Source organism: Panthera onca, chromosome B3 (genome assembly GCF_046562875.1).
Source record: "Panthera onca isolate mPanOnc1 chromosome B3, mPanOnc1 haplotype 2, whole genome shotgun sequence".
Classification (NCBI taxonomy): domain Eukaryota; kingdom Metazoa; phylum Chordata; class Mammalia; order Carnivora; family Felidae; genus Panthera; species Panthera onca.
The window spans coordinates 5018102-5042651 of NC_138344.1; the positions used below are offsets into that span (position 1 = coordinate 5018102).

At 45.1% G+C, this 24550-nt stretch overlaps 1 protein-coding gene across 1 annotated transcript in view; it reads left to right on the forward strand.

Annotated features, from left to right (window-relative positions):
* IQGAP1 (IQ motif containing GTPase activating protein 1) overlaps positions 1-20186 on the forward strand; it is a 101347-nt gene extending 81161 nt beyond the window's left edge. The window contains exons 27-38 of the mRNA XM_078449048.2: positions 2065-2205; positions 2296-2380; positions 3475-3707; positions 4313-4445; positions 5468-5570; positions 6299-6434; positions 6835-6922; positions 9385-9597; positions 10560-10726; positions 12244-12366; positions 15844-15952; positions 17873-20186. Coding sequence (XP_078305174.1) covers positions 2065-2205; positions 2296-2380; positions 3475-3707; positions 4313-4445; positions 5468-5570; positions 6299-6434; positions 6835-6922; positions 9385-9597; positions 10560-10726; positions 12244-12366; positions 15844-15952; positions 17873-17986 — 1645 coding nt within the window. The 3' untranslated portion in view covers positions 17987-20186. The remainder of the gene's footprint in view (positions 1-2064; positions 2206-2295; positions 2381-3474; positions 3708-4312; positions 4446-5467; positions 5571-6298; positions 6435-6834; positions 6923-9384; positions 9598-10559; positions 10727-12243; positions 12367-15843; positions 15953-17872) is intronic.
* The last annotated feature ends 4364 nt before the right edge of the window (positions 20187-24550 follow it).

Here is a 24550-nt window from a genome sequence, read left to right on the forward strand (position 1 = left end):
ACCTGATCTGTGTCTCAGTACTGTGCCAGTCTGTCACCAGGAGGCAAGTTATTGCTGGGTGTGATGAAAAGTCCATTTGTGTTTGACCCTGTGCACCTGAGGCTCAGATCTTGGAATGTGGTTGGCCGACCGTAGGACTGGACTGGGAAGCTTTGCCTGCCGCTCAGGCCACCCCTAGAGGACAGCCCCGTGGACACTGGCTTGGGGGTACTGAGCTACCCCTTCTCACAGTGCAGGAGGCAGTCCATTTCAGGTCAGAGCTCCACGAGGCATGTCTGAGGGTTTTTCCCTTGTGAGTACCTGGGAGAAACTGGTGTCTTACTTTGTTTTTCCAAAAATGGAAATTGATTTCAACATATTTTTGTGCTGTTGCTAACTGGGGGGTATAAAGGTGCAGTGGGAGCCCGTCCTGTCTGCAGGTCTCATGGATCCTTGAGCTTCAGCCAAATATGTAGCAGGCTGGGACCTTGCCCCTCTTGGGAGTGTTCGCCTCTGAAATCTCAGAAATTTAATATTCTCTTCTCTGCCCACACTCATTGTGTTGAGCACCTTTAGTCCGTTTGCTCATTACTACGTTTTATAAATGTCATCTGCACGTAAAGTTAAAAATTTTATTGATATAAAAGATGTATAGAACATATAATTTACTAATAATAAAACCTACGATACTCATATAAATTCCACATAGCCAGTTGTTTCAAACACAGTGTTTTTTATTGATTTTTGCTCAATTCTTTTGTTGGTAGTCTATTTATATTTGTAATTCAGCCACAATTTGACAAATGGTGTTGTATCCCTATATGCTTGTATCTGTTTGTTATTGCTCCTGTGACAAATTACCACAAACTTAGTGGCTTAAAATGACAGAAATGTATTCATTCCCTAGCGGTTCTGGAGACCAGAAATCCAAAATCCATATCTGTGGGCTGAAAGCAGGGCGTCGGCAGGGGTGTGCTCCCCCTGGCCGCTCTAGTGGGAAATCCGTTTCCTGTCTCTTCAGTTTCCAGTGGCTGTTGCCATCCTTGACTTGTGGCCGGACGGATCGCTGTGGTCTACCCCTGCGGTCACGTGGCCTCCTCTTCTGTGTGTACCAAATCTGCCCCTGCCTCTCTCTTGTTAGGACACTTGCGATTGGATATAGACCACCCATATAATCCAGGACAATCATTACTACCCTTTGACCTCACTGACGGCACCGGAACCTTGACTCTCACATTTCATTCTTTTGTCTTTCAGCCCCTCCTGTCCTTCCCAGTTAAGCCTAGCACGTCTATTTTCCTGCCGCTTTGTTCAGACTCAGTGCCCTCCCCTGAGGGATCTTGTCAGCTCCTCAGGCTCCAGTTCCTATATGTAACTGTCACTTCCTTCACCAGTACCTAGGACGTCACCAGGTGCCACTGGTTGTGTCTTCCTAGTGTCTCTCATATCTGTTCCCTTGGTCTGCACTGCTGCCTCCTTGCTCATGACCTCATGATTTCTTGATCGGGCTGTGGCACTAACCCATCTCTTTCATCAGTGACTGTCCATCTTTAATTCATTCTTCACGGTGGGTCGGAGAAATCTTCCTCAAATTCAGATCGCCTGTCTTTCAATGGCCCTCGGTGACTTCTAGGAAAGTGCAGACCTCTTAGTGTTACGTATATTATAAGTACAGCGTCCTCCACAACCTGGACTGTCTTCACCTGCTCACTTCTTTTCTTCCTTTGCTTTGCATTTGATCTTCTTTCCTGGAAGACAAGTTTTTCTCCCGTTTTCTTGAGTTCAGGTGTCCCTTCCTGTTGGTGTGTGTCTCCCGCCTAACTAAGAGACTTGGGAAGCTGTCGTGTCTCATACCCTTTTTTTTTTTTTTTTACCCTAAGGGCATATCATAGTGCATGGCACATAGTTCTAGACACTCAGTTCACGGCTAGGACCTGGGTTCAAATTCTGGCCCCACTATTTATCAGCTCTATGAGCATGAGCAGCTTAACCTGATCTCTCTGGGTCTATGAAAGACACAGTCCTGCCTCAGGCTGTTCCTGGCTGTTGGTCTAACGCATTTGGGGATGACTTTTGCTTTCCTAGCAAACTACCCTATGATGTGACCCCTGAGCAGGCTTTGGCTCACGAAGAGGTCAAGACACGGCTAGACAACTCCATCAGGAACATGCGGGCGGTGACGGACAAGTTCCTCTCAGCCATCATTAGCTCTGTGGACAAGATCCCGTGAGTGCCATCAGTTCTGACCCACCTAGGTCCCGTGTTACTGCCCTTCTGCTCCCCAGCTGCTCTCATTAAGTTTTGTCCATCCCACAGTTACGGCATGCGCTTCATTGCCAAGGTGCTGAAGGACTCGTTACATGAGAAGTTCCCAGATGCCGGTGAGGATGAGCTGCTGAAGGTAAGAATCTGAACGCTGGCACCGTCCTTGCCCGTTCAGGAGTCCTTTGAGGTAAAAGTTAGAAAACGAGGCCCAACCTTAGACCTTCAGGAAGTGCGTGAGCATAGTTTCTGGCAATAGCTCGCCATCGGTTGTGAGCTCTTGAAAGTAATTGTAAATAGTAAATGATACCTCTCTCAGTACCTGTAGAGTTGCTTTATTGTTTGGCACATAGACCTCAAACAAGTAGACAAGGTGGATTTTCCGGTCTTCAGATGAATTTCTCCGAGTCCTGTCTTTTCGCTGAAGAGTTGCTCCCTCTGCTGGTAGCTGGGTGAATGGCAGCAAGCACCATGGTTTCTGCTAAGGCTGTTACTGATAACTCTTTCTTACTTGGCTGTGCTCCTCCTTCCCCACCTCCCCTCACCTTAATCTGAACGCTTTTTTCTTCTCTCTCCTAGTTCTGTGCTTTCCTACAGTGAGGCCTCGATTCTAGACTTTCTATTCAGGTGAATTAAAATTTTTTTTTTCTTTGAATGAAACTCCAGGGGAAGTGCTGTGACTGTCCTTGAATCCTTCTGTGGAGGAGATGTGTGTTGAGTGACTTTAATTTCAGAGGCATGAACTTGTCCACCATTGAAGTCTGCAGCATGACGCTGATGGGGTTGGGCAGACTGCACTGTGCTCACTGGGTCGTTAGCTATGTCTGTCAGTTTCTCTGAACGAAAGCATGTCTACGTGAAAATAAGCAGTAGTGCACGTGGGTGACAGCAACCTGTTTGCTGCCATGATACGTGAACAAAGGATGCCCTAAATCCCTTAGCAATAGACTTTAAGTCTGTCGTTTTTACCTTCTGAGTCTGCTCTTTCATTGTAGTGATTGTCAGTTCTGTCCTTATTTTCTTTTTCTCTGCATCCAACCAAGGGATGTTCGGTTGTTTTAGGTTCAGACCTTGAAAGAAAGTGTGTGTGCGTGCATGCGTGTGTGTGTGTGCATGGTGTTTATTTTTCCTTACAGGCCTGCCTTTTCTGGTTTTCTTTGCTAGCAAAATCATTTGTGCCTTACTGGGTGGAGTGGTTTTTAACACCCGTCTTTCTTCTTCGTCTGTTCGCAGATTATTGGTAACTTGCTTTACTATCGATACATGAATCCAGCCATCGTTGCTCCTGATGCCTTTGACATCATTGACCTGTCGGCAGGAGGCCAGCTTACCACAGACCAACGCCGGAACCTTGGCTCCATTGCAAAGATGCTCCAGCACGCGGCGTCCAATAAGATGTTTCTGGGAGATAATGCTCACTTAAGCATCATTAATGAGTATCTCTCCCAGTCCTACCAGAAATTCAGGTAGGGGGAAAGGAACAGGGTACTTGAAGGGTCCCGTGGGCATGTTTCTCTCTGTGAGCGTCTGGACAAGATTAAATACCAGAACTTAGCTTCCCCGGGACTCTGCCATATCGAGGGATACATGTTTGATGTGCTCAGAGCCCTTGGAGGGGATGAAGAGGGTTTTGAGCCGTTAAAACGTATTCCGCTGACATAGACTGCACTTAACATAAAAGCAGTAAATCCTCATTTGGCACGGGTTACTTTGCACTCAGAGAAGAAGCGGAGAGTGCCTTTAATATTTGTAAGTTAAACAGCCGGTTGTGAGTTCAGGGCATCGTCTCAGAGATAAAGCTGGTTTGCCTAACAGCTTGGGTGTTTTCAAACTGCTTTAAATTATGGTTGAGCGGTTCTTGTGGGTGGAATTAAATTGGGTGGAGGGAGAAGTTGTTAAAACCACCCGCCCCAAGGCTGTGAAGCGAGCGGACGTGTGCAAGCTTCTCTACAGTCCTCGGCCTTGACTGGCTTCTCTTTGAACTTGTCGTTGTAAAGGTTTGTGGGATGTCCTCTCGCCAGCTTCTCACGTATGCGTCACTCGGGGGTCTGCCTCTTGCGTTTATTTTCAGACGGTTTTTCCAAACTGCTTGTGATGTCCCAGAGCTTCAGGATAAGTTTAATGTGGATGAATATTCTGATTTAGTCACCGTCACCAAACCAGTGATCTACATTTCCATTGGTGAAATCATCAACACCCACACTGTAAGTATTTTTTCTTTAATTACTTAATTTCATCGCTCTGTCCTTAATTTTAATTGTCTTCCCTAGATGCTGCTTACCGACTCTGGAGAGCCAGATAACTCGCCTTCCTTTGATCTTACTGACTTCACGTCTTCCTTGTTTCTCTTTTCTTTGCATACTAACTGTATCTACTGAGTGTCTTAAAGTGGCCCCAGGCCCCCTGCGTTAGAGTCATCTGGGCTGATGGTCACAAATGGAGTTCCTGGTCCCCACCGCAGGCCTGCTGAAGCAGTCCCCACACGTGGGCTCCAGAGTCTCCATTGTGAGCGCCCATCTAGGGACTTGATAAAAAACTGTGTTCGCTGTTCCTTTGGTTTATCCTGGCCCTCTGTGTTATTTTTCTAACATCTAAAATACCCACTTTTTCCTCTGCGTCCCTTAGGTGCTCCTTTTATTCCCCCCAGGTTTTTATAATTCATTCCTTTCCCCATTGAGGGTATATAGAACAGGAAATGAGGAAATACATAAAATGTAAAGGAAATTTCAGGTGATATCCCTGGGGCGTCCCCGAGGGTGATAGCGTCTTGAAGGCTTTGCTTGAGTGTCCGTGAGATGATGACGACATTGATCTGATGCACTTTTCTCTGAATTAAGAGATACTGTCTGCTGGACACATTAAGAGTGTGAATGGGAGTCACTTGCACTGGCTGTACGGTACATTGATGCCTTTGGATATTAAAGTCGATGGGGTTTGTTACTCTCTTCCTGTGCAGGGTACATTTAAGTCCCTTCTATCCACAAGGTTAAGAGAGTGCCAGTATTTCCTTTCCATGCATTGTCCATAAGTCATTCAGCAGAGGCCCGTGTGATGCTTTATATGTTATAGTTTACTTGGGTTAGTTTGCCGAGGATTGGCCTGTCAGTTCTTTGAATGTGGGAGCTTTGTTATCTGACCCCTTCTGTGCTGTTTGGCATTGTTGGTGAGGCTGAGGGCCGAGGGGCTGATGTTGTAAATGGACTTGACTCCTGGGTGTTCCACGCAGCTCCTGTTAGACCATCAGGACGCCATTGCTCCGGAGCACAACGACCCGATCCACGAGCTGCTGGATGACCTGGGCGAGGTGCCCACCATCGAGTCCCTGATAGGTAAAGCTCTGACCTAACTGCCCAGAAGGTGACAGGGAGGGTGACGGAGGGGTGCTGTAATTGCCACCTCGTCCGTTTCTGTACTGTTCCTGCTCCGAATGTACATTCGGGAAGAAAACAGATACGATCGATCCCTGTCTTTGAGGAACTGAAGTCTAGTGGAAGAGAGAATTTTAAATATATATTATACACATAATCCTATAATTATAAGTCCTATAAAGGAAATGAGCAGAATATTTTGAGAGGGAATTACCATATTATAATTACCGAAATGAGGGGCACCTGGGTGGCTCAGTCGGTTAAGCCTCTGATTTTGGCTCAGGTCGTGATCTCGTGGTTTGCGGGTTCAGGCCCCGCATCGGGCCCTGTGCTGACGGCTCAGAGCCTGGAGGCTGTTTCGGATTCTGTGTCTCCCTCTCTCTGCCCCTCCCCCCTCACTCTCTGTCTCTCTCTCCTTCAAAAATAAATAAACATCAAAAAACGTTTTTTTAATAATTACTGAAACGATTTGTCAAATATTTATGAAATTATTTTATTAGGGATCCTTTGCTTTTATCACTTGGCATACATTTCCTTTTATTTTTCAAAGGTATCCTTGCCACAGTGTACGTGTTGGCTTATTCAAGTATCTTCTTAGACCCACATTCTCTTTTCTTTGTATTCATGTCTCCTCTCCACTATCTCCTCCTTTGTTATACTGATCCTCTCTACTCCCCCCGAAACCACAGGAGAGAGCGCTGGCAATTTAAATGACCCCAATAAGGAGGTGCTGGCCAAGACAGAAGTGTCTCTTACGCTGACCAACAAGTTTGATGTGCCTGGGGATGAGAATGCAGAAATGGACGCTCGGACTATCCTGCTGAAGTGAGTATTGGAAGTGGGAAGAATGAGGTAAATCTAGTGCGGTGATCCCTTGACCTTGCCCTGGTGAACATGTCCGCTTGCTCATACCGGAAACCATCGTCTTGGCCTTTCAAGCCTGTCGTAATTCTGGTCGCCTTATCTATTATACATGGCACAGGACTTACCTGCCTCATTTCCTCAGTAGTAAGACGCTGAAGTGAAATTTATACCTTTGAAATCCTGACCCTGGTACCCACGCCGTCGTTGTCACGTAGATAAGCCTGAGGCCTCGGGTGCCTTGTGTTCACGGCGGCCCAGCGGGACCTCTCTGAGGTGGTGCGTGTGCTGCCGCTACTCAGGGCCATTCGAGAGGAAGTAGGACATTTGGTGACGTTTCAACCCTTCCCCCATCTCCTTTCAGCACCAAACGTTTAATTGTGGACGTCATCCGGTTCCAGCCAGGAGAGACCTTGACTGAAATCCTAGAAACCCCAGCCACCGCCGAACAGGTAAAACTTAGGGGTTTCACATACGACGACAAGGCACACGGATGCTCCCGTGACGAGTGCGTGCCAGGGTTGAGGAGGGGGGGAGCCGGGGGCTGGCAACGTGGGGCTGGACTGGAGGGCGGTGGTGGTGTGGGCCTGCTCAGAAAGTCGTTGGCTCCTAAACTGGCACGCAGATGCTCTGAGGGCAGAAGGCTCGTGGCATGTATGTGCGGCCTTGTGTGTGGCTTTGTGTTTTAATTTAACTGAGGCTGAGTCAGTGAGTCTGCCTAGTAATCAAGTGAATATTACATCCTTAGAATTTTGTTAAGTGCCTTAGTAGATAAAAGTACAGAATGTGGTTCTTAAACTCGGTGAACTCATGATCTACTTGGGGAAATGTGGTGTATATACCTGAAATAATTAGAAAACTATTAAAAATTGACTGTGCTGTTGGCTATAAAAATGCCAGAAATTGAGGAAAGTGGCCAGTGAGGAGCAAGCCGTGAGGAAGAAGTGGAACTGGAGCCACACTTGGGAGGCGTGGATAGGATCTGGGTGTGCACGTAAGAGGAGAGGCATCTTGGGCCAGGGAGTCCACACAAACAGAGGCACGACGTGACCTGATGGACAGGATGGGACCAGACCGACTTATCTAGAATGCAAGTGTGGGTGAGGGTGAGTGGTGAGGAGTAAGACATGAGAACAAACTGTGTAGAGCCCGTGTTTGTCACTGGAGAGACACGGAGTAGAGAGCTTTTGTCACTCTGGGACCATTTGATACTGATCACTTAGGCAGTGCTAGCCAAGCAAACAGGACTTGAGTAATCTAGGTCCGGGATGGACTCCCAGGCCCACGTGGTTGGGGGGGGGGGGGGGGGGGCGGATGGCTCGGCATCGGGAGGGGATGATGGGGCACTTCGTGTTTAAGACCCCTCTTTTGTGTTTGTAAGATGCGACAGGTCAAGCCATTTGTTTCAAATTTTGAGCATATGAATTCTTTCCGATAAACGACAGTTTACTCAGAAGCCCAAATATAAAGTAGGAAAAATTGGAGCTACTCAGTACCAGGAATAGGGCTGGGGCCCTTGGACCCCACCCTCTGGGGCTCTGGGTTCCTGCGGGAATCCCTTAAGGCTGCACATAGGACTGTTTGAAAACCATTGTTTTAATGAAGTCTCAGCTTTTCGATGCTGTGATTGATTACTGACTAGCTGTGTGTGAGGGGCAATAAAGAATCATAACCAACACCTTCACCTTGTTTAACCTGGAAGGAAGTTTCGAGTAGGGAAGGTGGAACCAGCCTTCAATGAGAGCCTACTGGTAGTTTGGTGGTTTCACCTGGGTTCTTTCATTTGCTCCTCCCACTGTCCCTGTGAGGTGAGTCTTTTCATCCTTATCTTACAGAAGAGGCTAAGACCCTTGAGGTCACATAACTTGTCCAAGATTGTCTGCTTGTGGTGGCGGAACCAGTTTGGATCAGGTTCTTATGCCAGGGTTTATGTTCTTCACGTTGTGTGATGCGGGGTGGTCTTGACATTAGCAAAAAAGGGCATACCTGGAGAGGGGATCGCTCCAGTTTGGGAGGAATTACAAGCCATTCCAAATGTGAGCATCCTGGCACAAACAGCTCAAGATGCAGCACCAGAACCTTAGCCACAAAGATGTGGGATCCGTAGCATAGGGACGATCACTCGAGTATTGAGAGTGAACAGTCACAGAGAAACTACCAGGGGTCACTTAGAGGTACCAAACTTGTGCCCGGGGCAAGGAGAGAATGTGGAGGGTACAAGCAAGGTGATAGCTAAGAAAAGGCAATGGATTCGGAGGAGGGGTGGCGGATTGGCCATGAGGGCAGAGCTGTAGAGCCACACTGCAAGGAGCTAGAGAAGGAGGAAGACACCAAAAGAATGGGCCAGCAGCGTGAGCCATGTCAGGCAGGGACGTAATGGGCAAACGCTGAATGTCGACTGGGAAAGAAGAATCATCGGAAGGACTGCTCCAGATACTGGCATTCGTAGCACGCTTGAAAGCAGAAGGAAGCCTTCAACCTGATCCAGCCTGAACGAGGTGGCAAAAAGAGTCGGCAAGAATTTACCAAACGCTGGTGTTGCATGGGTGTGTTTTTAACATTCACCAATGAATGAAGCTGTGTTTCAAGTCAAATTCAATGGCTCCCATGTCTCAAAATGTGATAGGAAAAAAACGAGGGATCTTGTAGCCACTTGGAGCCCAGTCTCCTAACCATATGTGAGAATCCGGGGAAGAAGCGCTCCGAGACCGTGTGACTTCATCGACGCGATCTCTTCTAGGTGTGCTCTGTGCAGGTTCTCTGTCAGTTGTCAGAGGGCAAGTTTGTTCCCTCCGTTTCCAGAATGGAGTTTCAGGGCTATGTAAATTCAGGTGTGGATACGCCGTATAAATTCAGGTTTGGGATTAGTGTGGTAAACATGCCAGCAACTTCTTTTTCTTCTCTGTATCTGTAGGAAGCAGAACATCAGAGGGCCATGCAGAGACGCGCTATTCGTGATGCCAAGACTCCTGACAAGATGAAAAAGTCACAATTTGTAAAGGAAGACAGCAACCTCACTCTTCAGGAGAAGAAGGAGAAGATCCAGTCAGGTTTGAAGAAGCTAACGGAGCTTGGGACGGTGGACCCGAAGAACAGATATCAGGAGCTGATCAACGACATTGCCAGGGTACTGCTTGTGGGGGCAGTGATGGGCTGGCCGTGGACAAAGCTGTCTCCGGAGCTTGTGAAGAGACAGCAGCTGTTCAGATGACAACATGCCTTCAGGGCACAGGCAGATTAGTGTCCTCTCCGCTGGGGAATTGGTTCTGAGTTTCCCAACATGAGGACCTTGCTGTCCTTTGATGATTTACTCCGTGGCCTAAATCAAAAGGGAGAAGGCCCTAATTAGAGCTGCCTGTGTGTTAATTTGTCTTTGGCCTTAAAGAATTCCTCCAGATCTTTTTAATGATTACTATGAAATATAAATTCACGTCACGTTGGTCATGCAATTCTTGATTTGTGTGAATCTTCACAAGTAAGGGGCTGTGGTGTAGGCTGAGAGCGTAGGTGTTTGCTGCTGGTAGAAATACCATGCACATCGGGGAGCTTGATCATTGACACAGTAAAATTATCTTTTCTTCCCTCTCCTGCCAACATACTTAAGAGGTTTAAGTCAGCTTCTCAGGTAAATTCTAAGAATGTGGAAGTCTGTAAAAGTAACACATCTCCCAGGCGCCTGGGTGGCTCAGTCGGTAAAGTGTCCAACTCTTGATTTCACCTCAGGTCATGATCTTGCAGTTCATGAGTTCGAGCCTCGCATTGGGCTCTGTGCTAACAGTGAGGAGTCTGGTTAGGATTTTCTCTTTCCCTCTCGCTCTCTGCCCCTCCCCTGCTCATACACACATGAACATTCTCTCCCTCTCTCTCTCAAAATAAATAAACTTAAAAAAAAAAAAGTAACACATTTCCGTACCTCTAGGTACGGGAGAAAAAAGTTGACGGGATCTGAATTTCTTTACTAAATTTTGAACTTCAGTTGCTTCCTGTTAAAGCGTGGTCATGCAAAGTGGGGTTAAGCACTAGTGTGGATGACTCAAGAAGCATATGATACTGATCATTATTGTCCTAACTTTAACAACTGTGTCTTAGGATATTCGGAACCAGCGGAGGTATCGACAGAGGAGGAAGGCCGAGCTGGTGAAATTACAGCAAACATACGCTGCCCTGAACTCGAAGGCCACTTTCTATGGAGAGCAGGTGGATTACTACAAAAGCTATATCAAAACCTGCTTGGATAACTTGGCCAGCAAGGGCAAGTGAGTATGTTTTGTAAAGAATCAACGTCAGTGGGGAAGGAAGGAGAGGCAGCTCGAGTGACCTTGGAAGTTTTTACTTTAAAACACGCTGGGTCTATTTATTGCTCTCATTCTTTTATCTTGTTTCTAATTGTTGGCATGATTTCCTAGATCCATTTGTTGTTGTGTGATGTAAATAAATAACGCAGGGGGTATTTCAAGGATGCTTACTTCTAAGCATCCCTTGTTCCAAAATATCTTCGTGGCCCTAGAAATGAAAGAATCATGGAAGGAGTTTAGTTACTGCTCCCCAAACCTGCATGTGCCTTCAGATCACTCAAGGAATATGATGGACATTTCGATCCTCTGGTCTCTCTCTACACCTCTTGGGGACAGGATCCCAGACCCCAGCTTTTTTCCCAGCTGTCAGGGAGGATCTGATGCAGCCTTCCTGGCGTGGCCACAGCCAGCATCCTGCCCATTTTATAGGGAGGGAAACTGAGAACCCAGAGGCGTGAGGTGGTAGTTGCAGGCTCTGTCTGTAGGGTTGGTTTACTTTGTACTTCTCACTCTTCAGTGTAAGAATTTTCAAACCTAAGAAAGGTTGAGTGAACAGAACAATAAACACACACCCTTCCCCCAGATTGACCTGTTTTTAACATTTTGCCACACCAGCCTCCCTTCTCTGGCTTGCTTACTCTTCTCCCTGCCCTCTGGCTGTCTCTTTCTTTCCTTCCCTGGAAGACCGAGGTGAGGCAGGGCTGATGTGCTGGGGTGAAAATCAGACCCACCTGACCCAGCTTGCAAAGCTGGCTCTTGTGACCTTTTGACGTGTCCCCATCATTCTTCAAGCACTTACTGACTTTCTATTGTACAGTTGTAATTTCTATACGTGTTGTAGTTCCTTCCATAGCAGTTACTCCCTTTTATGCCGGTACCAGCGTTCCTGCCCATTCCTTGAGACCCTTCCTTTGGGAGTCCCAAATCCCTGGTTCTCATCTAGATCTCTATTCTTCCCTCACTTACTTTTGAAAATCCCTTTTATCTTGATTGTCCCGATCAAGAAAAGGTCTTAAGGTCTGTTTCTTTCTCCTTGTTCCCACTCCTCTGTATTTGCTACACTGGTTTAAAGTCTTTATAAAATTACTTATTCTGAGATATGTTTATTTTCTCCCCGCACAGCTGAGGGCCTTACAGGGACTCCTTTGGGGTTCAGTACAGTTCCTTTAGGGTAGCGTTAGAGTGCTTCACACTTGTAGGTACTGAGGTGTTGAGAGGAACCTAGACAGATGACATGGCCTGTCAAATTTACATGGGTTTTCAAATACAGTTAAATTAAAGGCCCAAGCAATTTAGTGATGTTTCCACTGTTTTGCAAAAATATTACTCAGGCTAATCCTAACACTTACTGGCCATTTTAGAATCCGTATGTTACTTAGGCTAGTGTAGGGGAAGTCTGTTTTCTGGCCTCCAATCCATGAATTACCAACAGACTTGTAGTTACTGATAGAAAGTGACGTGATGTGATTTTTTTGCAGGGTCTCCAAGAAGCCTGGGGAAATGAAAGGAAAGAAGAGTAAAAAGATTTCTCTGAAATACACAGCAGCCAGACTCCATGAAAAAGGAGTCCTTCTAGAAATTGAGGACCTGCAAGTGAACCAGTGAGTATTTTTTACTCTGTTCTCTATCTTGATTTTGTCTCTACATTGATCACATCTGATTCCCTTTATTTCTGGATGGTTGTTTTCATATCTTCTATTTACTTATATATCTATTTGGGGGCAGCATTCCCAATGCTCAGAGTTAATTTGTCTGTCATAGAAGGGAAATTGTTGTGGAATATTTGCCCCAAGCCATGTTTGCACCTACTTATGTTAGCCCCATCTTAATTTTTTTGCTCTTTACCTTTTTTCTTTTCTTTTTCTTTTAAATGTTTACTTATTCATTTTGGGAAGGGGGATCCCCAAGCAGGCTCCGCACCGTCAGCACAGAGCCCGACGTGGGGCTGAATCCCATGAACTGTGAGATCACGACCTGAGCCAAAATCAAGAACCCGATGCTTAACCAACAGTCCCCCAGACACCCCAGTTTTTCCTCTTTAAAGCAGGAAAACATTTTGTATTTCTCCTGTGTCTAAACCAAGAATGAATAAGAACAAGAAGAGGAGTTTACTTTATTCCACCTGAGACTAGGAATCAGGGCCTTCCCCTCATTCTCCTTCCTGGGAAGGGCCAGCTTGCTTTGTACAAGGTTCCTGGATCTGGCCTGGCTGTCATTAGCAGGCATTTATGGAGTACCTGTTCAGTCAGCCCTGTGACCGTACATACCTGAGCTTTCTGATTTTGTGTCTGTTAAAACAATAACAACTTTGTTTAAAAAGAAAAATTTTTCTGATCCTAAGGTAATATGTATTCATTACTGAACTTTGGAAATTGCTAAAGCATAAAGAAAAAGAAAAAAAGCATTTATCATTTCACAAGCCAAAGATAGCCACTGAAGTAATTAGTGTATGTTCTGTGCCTCTGTTCACAGCAGATTATCTAACTTCCCACTTATTTATCTACCTATTATTTTTTTAACATATGTTGTGAAAATAGTCACATATCCAACTTTTTTCTCATTATATTTTGAGAAATTTTCACATTCTTTGAAAGCATCCTTTTTAATGGCCACACAATGTTTCATTATTGTAGTTGAAATTTAACCATTCACCTGTACGACATTTAAGTTACGTTATTACACTAGGGTATGTTTTTCTTTATATGTAAATCTTTGGTTTTACCTCTAATTATTTTTTTATGATGTCTAAAAATGGAATTTCTGGTCAAAGTATTAAAATTATTAAGTTATTATTATAAAAAGTACAAGACCTAAACTTTACCATCGTAACCGTTTTTAAGTGTGTAGTTCAGTAGTGTTAAGTATGTTCACGCTGCTGTACAACAGCTATCCAGAACCTTTTCATCTTTAGCAGACTGAGACTATACCCACTGGACAACAGCTCTCCATTTCCCCCTCCCCCAGCCCTGGACGACCACCCTTCTACTCCCTGTTTTCATGTATTCGACGTCTCCAGGCATCTCGTATAAGCCATTGTCTTTTCGTAACTGGCTTGTTTCACTTAGCGCAGTGACCTCATGGCTCATCCATGTTGTGGCGTGTGACAGATTTCTTTTTAAGGCTGAATAAAATTCCACTGTACATATACGCACTGCATTCTGTTTATACGTCCGTCGGGGGACTTGTGGGCTGCTTCCACCTCTTGGCTACTGTGAACGATGCTGCTGTGAACATAGAAGTGTAAACGTCTCTTTGGGATCCTGCTCTCCGCCCTTTTGAATCTATACCCCAAAGCAGGATTGCTGGATCACATGGTAGTTTTAAGTTTTTGAAGAACTGCCGTACGATTTTCCATAGCAGATGAAAAAATTTATATATATACACATGTATGTATATATGTATATCGCCAAAGAATCTGCAGTAGTGTCAGAACTGTATATGGAAGCGCTTAGTTGTCTATTTCTTTGCCATTATTGAATAGTAAAATAATTTTCAATGTTTTTGAATTCAGTAGTTAAAAGATAGTATCTGATTTTATTTTTTAATTTTCTAAAACATTTATTTTTGAGAGAGACAGAGCATGAGTAGGGGAGGGACAGAGAGACAGACAGATGGACAGATTCCAAAGCAGGCTCCAGGCTCTAAGCTGTCACCACATAGCCTGATGCAGGGCTCGAACCCACGAACCATGAGATCATAACCTGAGCCAAAGTCAGACGCTTAACCGACTGAACCACCCAGGTGCCCGATTTTAAGTTTTTAAAGAGAGCTTTTTTTGAGAGAGAGAGCGAGCGTGTGCACAAGCAGGGGAGAGGCAGAGAGACAGACAGACAGACACACTCCCAAGCAGCCTCCATGCCTAGCAGAGCCCAACTTGGGGCTGGATCCCACAACCCTGGGATCATGACCTGAGCTGAAATCAAGAGTTGGACGCTCAATTGACTGAGTCACCAGGCGCCCCTAGTACTCATTTTAAAACTTGACATTTCTTAGAGTCTAGTTGAGTGTGTGTGTGTGTGTGTGTGTGAATCATGGCTTATTTGTATTTTCTCTGCTTGCTTTTCAGTTGGGGACCTTGGTGTTTTTGAGGTTTTTTTATGTGAGCACTTTATGCACCTTTCAAGTTTGTCTCACATTTATTGTCTTTTCTCTTCTTTTTGTCATTATTTTCTACTGTTCAAATGCCAGCCATTTTTTTGCCTGCCTTCTTTTCAATTTGCTATGATAGGCTTGGAAACCAAATAACAAAGCAAACTGGCTAAAATAAAATTGTTTATCACATGAAGTACCTTTAAGGAATGACCCCAGAGGACCTCCTGTCGAGTAAGATGTGCACGTTCCAGTGTGTGGATTTCATGACCTCTCTTACAGCTTCTCCGTGGCCTGTTTTGCATCATTCATGATTCTCGGCTCTGTTCCTAGTAGACGGGTTTGCTCCATAGTTGAGTTCTAGAAATCTGGGCTGATGTACTTTGATCACCCAGGGAACAACACATTCCCGCCTTCTTCCACTGCCATAACATTTCTGGGCATGTAACATGTTGAGAGTGAGTGACACCTTAAGAATTTTCAGCAGTAGCAGGTGTATCTTTGGCAACACTCGGCTCATTTATATCTGTAGCACCTCCTGTCATGGTTCTTTTTGTCCTGACCCCTTTTTCTTACATACTTCTGGTAATCCTCAAACATGCCTGCATTGATACACACGCCTTTCATCCCTCTCCTTCCAGGCCAGTTTTCTGTTGATTATCCTTTTACCGTTAGATTTCGGCAGTGGCCACAGGGAAGGCCAAGAATTCCTATGACGTCATGCCTTCAGAGGCCATCGTGGCGTTCCTCAGTGGTTCCTCTTCTGTGGTGTGCGAGGGCTGCAGGGAGAGATTGCCGGCCTCTCCCCAGGTCTCTGAGCAGGTGGCACGTAGAGTAGCAGCCCTGCGCTCCTCCACCCGCAGAAGTACTTGGACCTTTATTCTATACCCCTTTTCGCTCTTGAAGATTGTCACTCTCCTTTCTACATTTCATGGAATACTGTTCCCGAGAAGGTAAAAATATACCCTTACGATGTTATGTTTCAACAGGTTTAAAAATGTTATCTTTGAAATCAGTCCAACAGAAGAAGTTGGAGACTTTGAGGTGAAAGCCAAGTTCATGGGCGTTCAAATGGAGACGTTTATGCTACATTACCAGGTGGGTGTGCGCCCGGCAGAACCGAGAACTCTGTGGGTGAGGTGGTTGTGCTCTTGTCGAGGCAGGGAACCCGTGTGGGGACGGCCGTGCACTGCAGCACTGAGCTGGGCTCCACACGGGAGGGAAGGAGCCCAGGGGCCCTGTGCTCTGGTGCCCCTGGTCTGTAGTCCCCAGAAAGGTCTGGCGGGTACGTACGTCTCCCAAAAGCTTTTACCTCAAGCTTCTATTTGTGTTGCCACTAAATCCAACTGGTACCTTGACCTTGAACAAAATGCTTAAGTGTTGATAGTAGAAAATTGTAAGGCTACTCAGTAGCTTGAAATCTTTTCTCTCATTTTGACTTGATCCAGGTGCTTACCTGTATTTCTGACAAGGCATGTATAAATTGGATCTTTGTGAACCGAATCCCATTTTAAATTCGGAAAGAACTTTGCAGTGAATCATTTTATCACATAATTTTACCTAATTTTTATGTTGAAGTATCTCCGGTTTTTACGCGTGAGAAAAGCACCAGGCGCCACGAGGCCTCCCGGGCGCCGCCCCGAGTCCCGCAGCTTTTGTGTGTGTCCCGGTCGGTTCCGGCCCCTCCCTTCCTCCCGCCGCCCGCTGCTGCGCTCCGTCGGCCTGGCAGGCGCCATCTCTGCACGCGCTGACCCTGCGTCCGCTCCTTTATTCCCCGTCGTTTACACGAGTGGTGGGGGGGGGGCTTTCACATGTGTTCCCACCTCCAAGCCGCAGCAGCCCCGGACGGTTCCTCTTCCGCCTCCATCGCCCGTAGAGATGCCTCCGTTGACTCGGTCGGCTCTTACCTCCCACCCCCAAACTGCGAGCTCCCCAAGGGCCCGTAGCGTGTCTTTGTTTCCTTCTCAATGCCGAGAGGCCCTCCGAACACGTTAGCCGAACAGAAGTGCGAGGGTCCTGTGAGGCCCGCGCTCTAGTGCTTACACAAACGAACATCCTGTTGTGCCTTCAGTCTCACCAGACCTGTGCGCGCCTCGGGTAGCGCGTTCACCCGCGCGCATTCACAAAGTATGGAGTCAGTGCTGGGTGCGAGGTGTCACGCCGGGTGGGTGACGCAGCAGGGCCTTCGTTCTCATGGAGCCGCTAGGATTTTTCCAGAAGATGAGTACGTTGATCTTTTGGGCGCTTCCGAGCTCTTCGACTCTTGCTTTCTCATCACCTCTGTTCTGAAGTTTATGGGCAAGACCCCTCAGGTTTCCTAAATTTGCTCTGGACAGAGGAGGGTGCTGGAAAAAGGGGCTTTGCACTCAGATCTGCCTCACTCCGGCCAACTCTGTACTGTGGGCGAATCATTGAGCATCTCTGAGCCTCATCTTTAAACTCAGGATAATCACACCTATAGGATTCTTATCAGGACTTAAAGACATTAACGTGTTTACATGATGATGAGCGCACAGTAGGCACAGTGCACATTTTGCCCTTTTCCCTCTTGCCTTCAGAATATAAAAGCTTTCTCACGTGAAATAGAAATTAAGACTCTACCATTGAGATGACATTGGTGGCCTTACCTTGTTTTCAATGATTATGTTATCAGAGACTGAAATGCCTTCACCCTCTCCAGGTGACCCATCGCTTAGACAAACTAGAGACATGTTATTGTAACTTTGAAAGAAGTATGTGTGATCAATGAGCCTGCTGCTTTTTCTTTCCATGTTTTGTGCGTTTGGATATGAACCGCACGAGTCCTTATCTCCGGTTGTACCAGAAAGTTCTGTTGACCAGTGTGCCCTGTTCCTCGAGCTCTTGGGGTGGTTGTGCAGTGGACAGGCCCGTCGTGGGGCACTTCTTTCTCTCACCATTTCACACCTGTCATTCCTCATTCCTTCTGGATCCCTCCCTGCGCTGTGGCGTTTCTTGTTCCACAGACTTGATTAACTGTCAGAGTGTTTTTCCAAACAGGACCTGCTGCAGCTACAGTACGAGGGCGTTGCGGTCATGAAATTATTTAATAGAGCTAAAGTAAATGTCAACCTCCTGATCTTCCTTCTCAACAAAAAGTTCTACGGGAAGTAACCAGTCGTTGCCGCCAGCCCAGAGGGAGGAAGGGAGAAGCTCCTCACGGCCGCCTTCCTCGGGTCCTTCTTTACTCAGTGGAAGCAGAGGCCAGCCCTCAACAAAGCCTCAACTCGATGCGCTCCCGACACCGCGTTTTTAGCTCTTCCCGCTCTCGTGGGATGCCTGCTGCCCATTTTTCATAGTGAAATTGTATTTCAGGCTTAGTCTGACCCTCCTGTTCCTTCATTTTCCTCTGTCACGTAGGAAAGAGTGGAACCCCCGCTAAAATCTCTCTCCATCGCTACGGTCCTCGAGGCTGCATTGCTATATCGTAAGCTTTGGTGTTTGTCTGAATCAGCAACAGGGTTGGTGGGATTTGATTTCTTGTTATTTGGAAGCGGGAGCATCAGCGCTGGTGATACACATGCTTATAAGGCACACAAGTAAGATGTCAGGGCATCTAGAATTAGTAGGTTGTCGTTTAACGGTGAAGTTCCTTTACATTTATTTCCATCCCCGACGGTCACGTGGAAGGACACAGGGGCTCACTGGTCCTCCTGTTGTTGTCCTGTGTGTGCAAGAGCTAACAAAAGTCACTGTTCTGTGTTGCACGTTTCTAGCAAAGAGGAGATACGGTTTTTAAATGTCACCATTAAATTGGAGCAGTGCTGTTGCCATAGCTCTCTCATCGGTGGATGGGACACTCCCGCTGATAAAACCCAGCTCTCTAGGCAAATTCACAGTGCTCTGCGGTGCCCGCTCGACTCTGTTGGTGCACAGAGGTGGGCTCCGTTCTGGAAGGCATCCGTTCTGTCCCTATGGCCAAGGGATGGGCGAGCCCTAGCGTAGAATGTAATTGTCTTCAAAACTGTTTTCTATCTTGAGTGCCTTATTAAAGTGTAGATTTATTTCTTAAAATTGTGGGTGATAGGAATTTTGAAGATTTATATAATGCTTTAAAAGCCTTTAGAATACTGTAAGAGAAGGGTTTTTTTAAAAATTGGCTTATCTGTATATCTGAACTCTTAAAACTTACAGCTAAAACACTAGGATTTATCTACAGGGTTGCAGGGAGATAATCCTGCTTTAGACAGACTGAGTCAAAAACGAAACCAACCAACTGATGTTAACTGGGTATTAACATCTTCTTCCCATTTCTTTCTCTTGTCCTGCTGCCCACACTGTGCCTTTATTTTAAGAGCTCCCGTTTTCTGGGTTTAGTCAGAAATAATTCAATTCTAAACATTGAATTTAGGAAGCTTTTGTTATCAGATAAAATGTCATATACTTAAAGCAACAACAACAACAACAAATTGTTTATCCGGGAAAATATACTAGAAATCATGCTACTACACCTCCATTTACCCCAATGTTTTGGTTCAGTATTCTTCGATCATAGAACATAAAGTTTAACAAAATAAACTTACATGAAAAAATTTACTGCTGTATATTGAAAGCCAATAAACTGTTTCGTTAATAACAAATTATGTGATGTGTCCCTGTTACAAATGGAAGCGCTGGAGATGTGTTTTTCACGGGAGACCGTTTACCCGGTCAGGCCCACCGTTGTGCAAATCTAAGTCGTCCGAGTCTCCGCACACTGCAGGCCGGGGAGAGGTGCCGTGGCCGGAGACGCCACACCAGCCTGACCTTGCTTTCTACTGTATTCTGGAAGATCAGTTTTTAGGAGACCTTCTCCTCAGATCAAAAGCAGATACTATTACAAGTAACGTCACCTCAAAAACTGGGACCAAAGTTGTCAAGTCTTTTACCTTAAGAGGATGCCCATCCCAAATGCTTGTTGGGCCTCAAAGGCCACGTGCATGACAGACCGCGAGCAAAGTTTACAACTCCCGTGATGAAATACGATGTGTCAACTATTCGTAAGGATTACAGGGCCCTTGATGCAACTTCTAATGCAAAATGGCACAAAATGCACTTGCAGATTTTGCTGGTGGCTGTGTAGAATTACGGTTACAACAGCATCGAGAGTGCCCCGGCTGAACTCAAGTCAGGCTCTGAAACCTTGTAGCTCTTCTTATTTCTACTTATTAGCTGTGGCGCTCTCTGTCCCGTCCCTCCTCCTCCTCCCACCTTGTCTTCCACCGGCTGTCGTGACATTTATCATGAATTTACTTCCAACGATTTGGACTGCCCATCAGATTGCTGCACACAATTGCCTTTGTATCTCTGTATGAAATAAAAGGTCATTTGTTCATGTTTGTGTTTATTTTTCTCAGTTTCATTGTTAGTAGTTCCTGTTCAACACTGTTGACTAGAGCAAGATGTAATGATTGAAAACCACCACGGTCTCTCTGGGGGAGCCAACCCAGGTTATCTATCAGATATCTTTCAGAATTATCTGAAAGTGGTGTTTAACATGGGAGTTGAGCCTTTTTTTAAGTAATAACTGCTTACAGTGGCCTGGACCTGAGGAGATCTGGGGGCGGGGAGAACACACAGTGTACCGCCTCTGATTGGCTGACGCTCAGAATCACTGGAGCCTTTGCCACTATCCTGTGAACCCCGCACACCGGGTGTGGGCACTCAGTCACAGGAGACCCCTCAGGGGCCTTCTCTGCTCCATCTGAGTGCCAGAGGGGACTGGGGGAAGTCGCCTCCGGACAAAGTAAATAGCAAAAGGGGAAACAAGAAGTGGCTTCCTTTTAGGTAAAGCCCCAGGGGACAGCCTCACTTAAAAATGCAAATATGTGTATACGCATCCTGTTGTGTTTATAAACCGTGGCCAGACTCTATTGGGAAATTAGGGACTAGGAAAGAAGAGGAAAAACAGAATCATTCTCCAGTAAACCAGTGAAAAATGGGAGATGATGGCGTGAGGGGGATGGTGATGCCAGAGCAGGGCTCCCCAGCCAGCAGCCTCCGGGGGCGCCCCTGAGCCTCCACCGTCTCAGCCTCTGTCCTTGAAACAACTTCGGCTCTACTGTCCTCCTGCAAAGAAGCCAAGAGAGCTAGGTGCTTATCAAGACATAAGATGTTAAATAAGGAAACCACACAAAGGGAAATAGTAGGAAGGGAAGCGGGTACCCCAAGCGACACAGGTAGACGGCGCGTGTCCCCGGAGGCCTCTGCAAACCCACGAAGAATTTGGCACAGCTGCATCCCTCTGCAAATTTCAAACTTGACAGTTCCTTTTTTTTTTTAATGTTTAAATTACGAAGTGTACAATTGCCAACATACTGTGAGTTTCAAGATAAAAATTACTTCGCTTTTAACCTATAGAACAGAACCCCTGATCCTTTTTTTTTTTTTTTTTTTTTTTTTTTTTTTTTTTTTTTTACACTCAGTGCTCACCACAGTGAGTGTGTTCACATCTGTCACCATACCCTATTACAATCTGTTCCCCACGCTGTACTTTCCGTCTCCATGACTGACTCTAGCAAGTTTGTACCTCTTAATCCCCTTCATTTTACCCACCCTCCCGCCACCAATCTGTTCCCTGTAAAAGTCTGGCTTTTTTTCTTTCTTTATTCATTTGTTTTCTTTAGACTTCACGTGAGTAAAATCATAGGGTATTGGTCTTTCTCGGATTTATTTCACTTAGCATAATATCCTGTAGGCCCATCCATGTTGTCTCAAATGGCAAGGTGTCATTCTTTTTATGACTAATATTCCATTGTATATATACAGTATCTTCTTTATCCATTCAGTGGACACTTGGGTTGCTTCCATAGCTTGGGTATTGAAAGAATGCTGAATAATTGAATAACGAATTCTGGGTTCTCTGTTCTGTTTCATTGATCTATGTGTCTATTTTTGTCCCCCTATCCATTTTTTAAACTTTTTTTAAAAGTTTATTTTTGAGAGAGAGAATGGGGGAAGGGCAGAGAGAGGGGAACAGAGGATCTGAAGCGGGCTCTGCGCTGACAGCAGAGAGCCCAATGTGGGGCTCAGACTCATCATGACCTGAGCCAAAGTCAGATGTTTAACTGACTGAGCCACCCAGGTGCCCGCGCCCATCCATTTTTAAAGGTACAAAAAAAAGTTTAATTTTTTTTATGTTTATTTTTGAGAGAGAGAGCGAGCGAGTGAGGAGGGGGAGAGAGAGAGGGAGACAGAAAATCTGAATCAGGCTCCAGGCTCTGAGCTGTCAGCACAGAGCCCGCTGACATGAATTCATGAACTCATGAGGGGCTCGAACTCATGAACCATGAGATCATGACCTGACCTCCTTGTCAATTCAGACCTTCCATGTTTTTCCTCTTTAGACTCATGTTTCCATTGCACTTCCCTCAGATTTTTATCCTAACATTTAAAGCATAAGTCTTACTTTTTATTCTGTCACAATTATCTAAAAAAATAAAAATATGTTTTATCTAAGGCTGTTAATGCAATCCAGGAAAATGTTTTGTCATTATAGTTCTTGTTAGTGTATATTCGATCCAAGTCATGTATTGTCTTGACTGTTGTAAAAGTAAGATATTTGAAATGCACTTCTTAGATAAATGAATTAAAAAAAAATTTTTTTTAATGTTTATTCATTTTTGAGAGACAGAGACAGAGCATGAGCAGGGAAGGGGCAGAGAGAGAGAGAGGGACACACAGAATCCAAAGTGGGCTCCAGGCTCCGAGCCGTCAGCACAGAGCCTGACGTGGGGCTCGAACCCACAAACTGCAAGATCATGACCTGAGCCGAAGTCGGACGCTCAACCTACTGAGCCACCCAGGTGCTCCTAAATGAAGAATTTTTTAATGAAAGTTTAAGAAACTTATGGATAAATGTTACTACTTGTCAGAATGAGATAGAGGTCATGACCAATTCTCTTCCTATTTTTTATTTTTATAAATGTAAGCTCTGAGACTCTTTGCTGTCATAATAAGCATATGAAAATGGAAGATGTTTTGTTACAGTGATGTTATCATTTGGGGGGACTCCTTAGTTTATCCTAAGAGTCTCAATGATTTGTAATAGATAATTAGAACATGATTAGGTCTTCCAATTTTGTTAAAAGCCAAAAAAATTTTACCTGGTGTGGAAAAGAATTTATTATTCAGTCATGAGACACACCATCCACTTTCTCCAGACTTGGGAAGTAGACAAGGAGCTTTACTAAGACTTTTTAATAACTATGAATTAAACTCTTAACCTTTTGACTTAGAGACAACTTATTTAATATGCTAAAGATGCTTGGAGAAAATGGAAGTATTTTAATTCTCCTTTACACTATAATTTTTAAAACTTTTTATTAGGGGCGCCTGGGTGTGGCTCAATTGGTTAAGCATCCAACTTCCACTCAGGTCATGATCTCATGGTTCATGAGTTCGAGCCCCATGTCCAGCTCTGTGCTGACAGCTCAGAGCCGGGAGCCTGCTTCAGATTCTCTGTCTCCCACTCTCTCTCCTCCTCTCCTCTCTTCTTCTCTCTCTCTCTCAAAAATAAACATTAAAAAAAATTAAACTTTTTTTGGGCACAAAAACAGATCAGTAGAACAGAACAGAAAACCCAGAAATGGACCCAGAAACATATGGCCAACTAATCTTTGACAAAGCAGGAAAGAATATCCAATGGAATAAAGACAGTCTCTTCAGCAAGTGGTGCTGGGAAACTGGACAGCGACATGCAGAAGAATGAACCTGGACCACTTTCTTACACCAGACACAAAAATAAACTCAAAATAGATGAAAGAACTCAATGTAAGATGGGAAGCCATCAAAATCCTCTAGGAGAAAGCAGCCAAAAACCTCTTTGACTTCAGCCGCAGCAACTTCTTACTCAACACGTTTCTGGAAGCAAGGGAAACAAAAGCAAAAATGAACTACTGGGACCTCATCAAAATAAAAAGCTTCTGCACAGAGAAGGAAAAAATCAGCAAAACTAAAAGGCAACTGACAGAATGGGAGAAGATATTTGCAAATGACATCAGTTAAAGGGTTAGTATCCAAAATCTGCAAAGAACTTATCAAACTCAACACCCAGAATACAAATAATCCAGTGAAGAAATGGGCAAAAGACATGAATAGACACTTCTCCAAAGAAGACATCCAGATGGCCAACCGACACATGAAAAAATGCTCAACACGACTCATCATCAGGGAAATACAAATCAAAACTGCAATGAGATACCACCTCACACCTTTCAGAATGGCTAACGTGAACAACTCAGGCAACAATAGATGTTGGCGAGGATGCGGAGAAAGAGGATCTCTTTTTGCACTGCTGGTGGGAATGCAAGCTGGTGCAGCCAGTCTGGAAAACCGTATGGAGGTTCCTCAAAAAATTAAAAATAGAACTACCCTACGACCCAGCAATTGCACTGCTAGGTATTTATCCAAGGGATACAGGTGTGCTGTTTCTAAGGGGCACATGCACCCCAATGTTTATAGCAGCACTATCGACAATAGCCAAAGTTTGGAAAGAGCCCAAATGTCCATCAATGGATGAACGGATAAAGAAAATGTGGTATATATATACAACGGAGTATTGCTCGGCAATCAAAAAGAATGAAATCTTGCCATTTGCAACTACGTAGATGGAACTGGAGGATATTATGCTAAGTGAAATTAGAGAAAGACAAAAATCATAAGGCTTCACTCATATGAGGACTTTAAGATACAAAACAG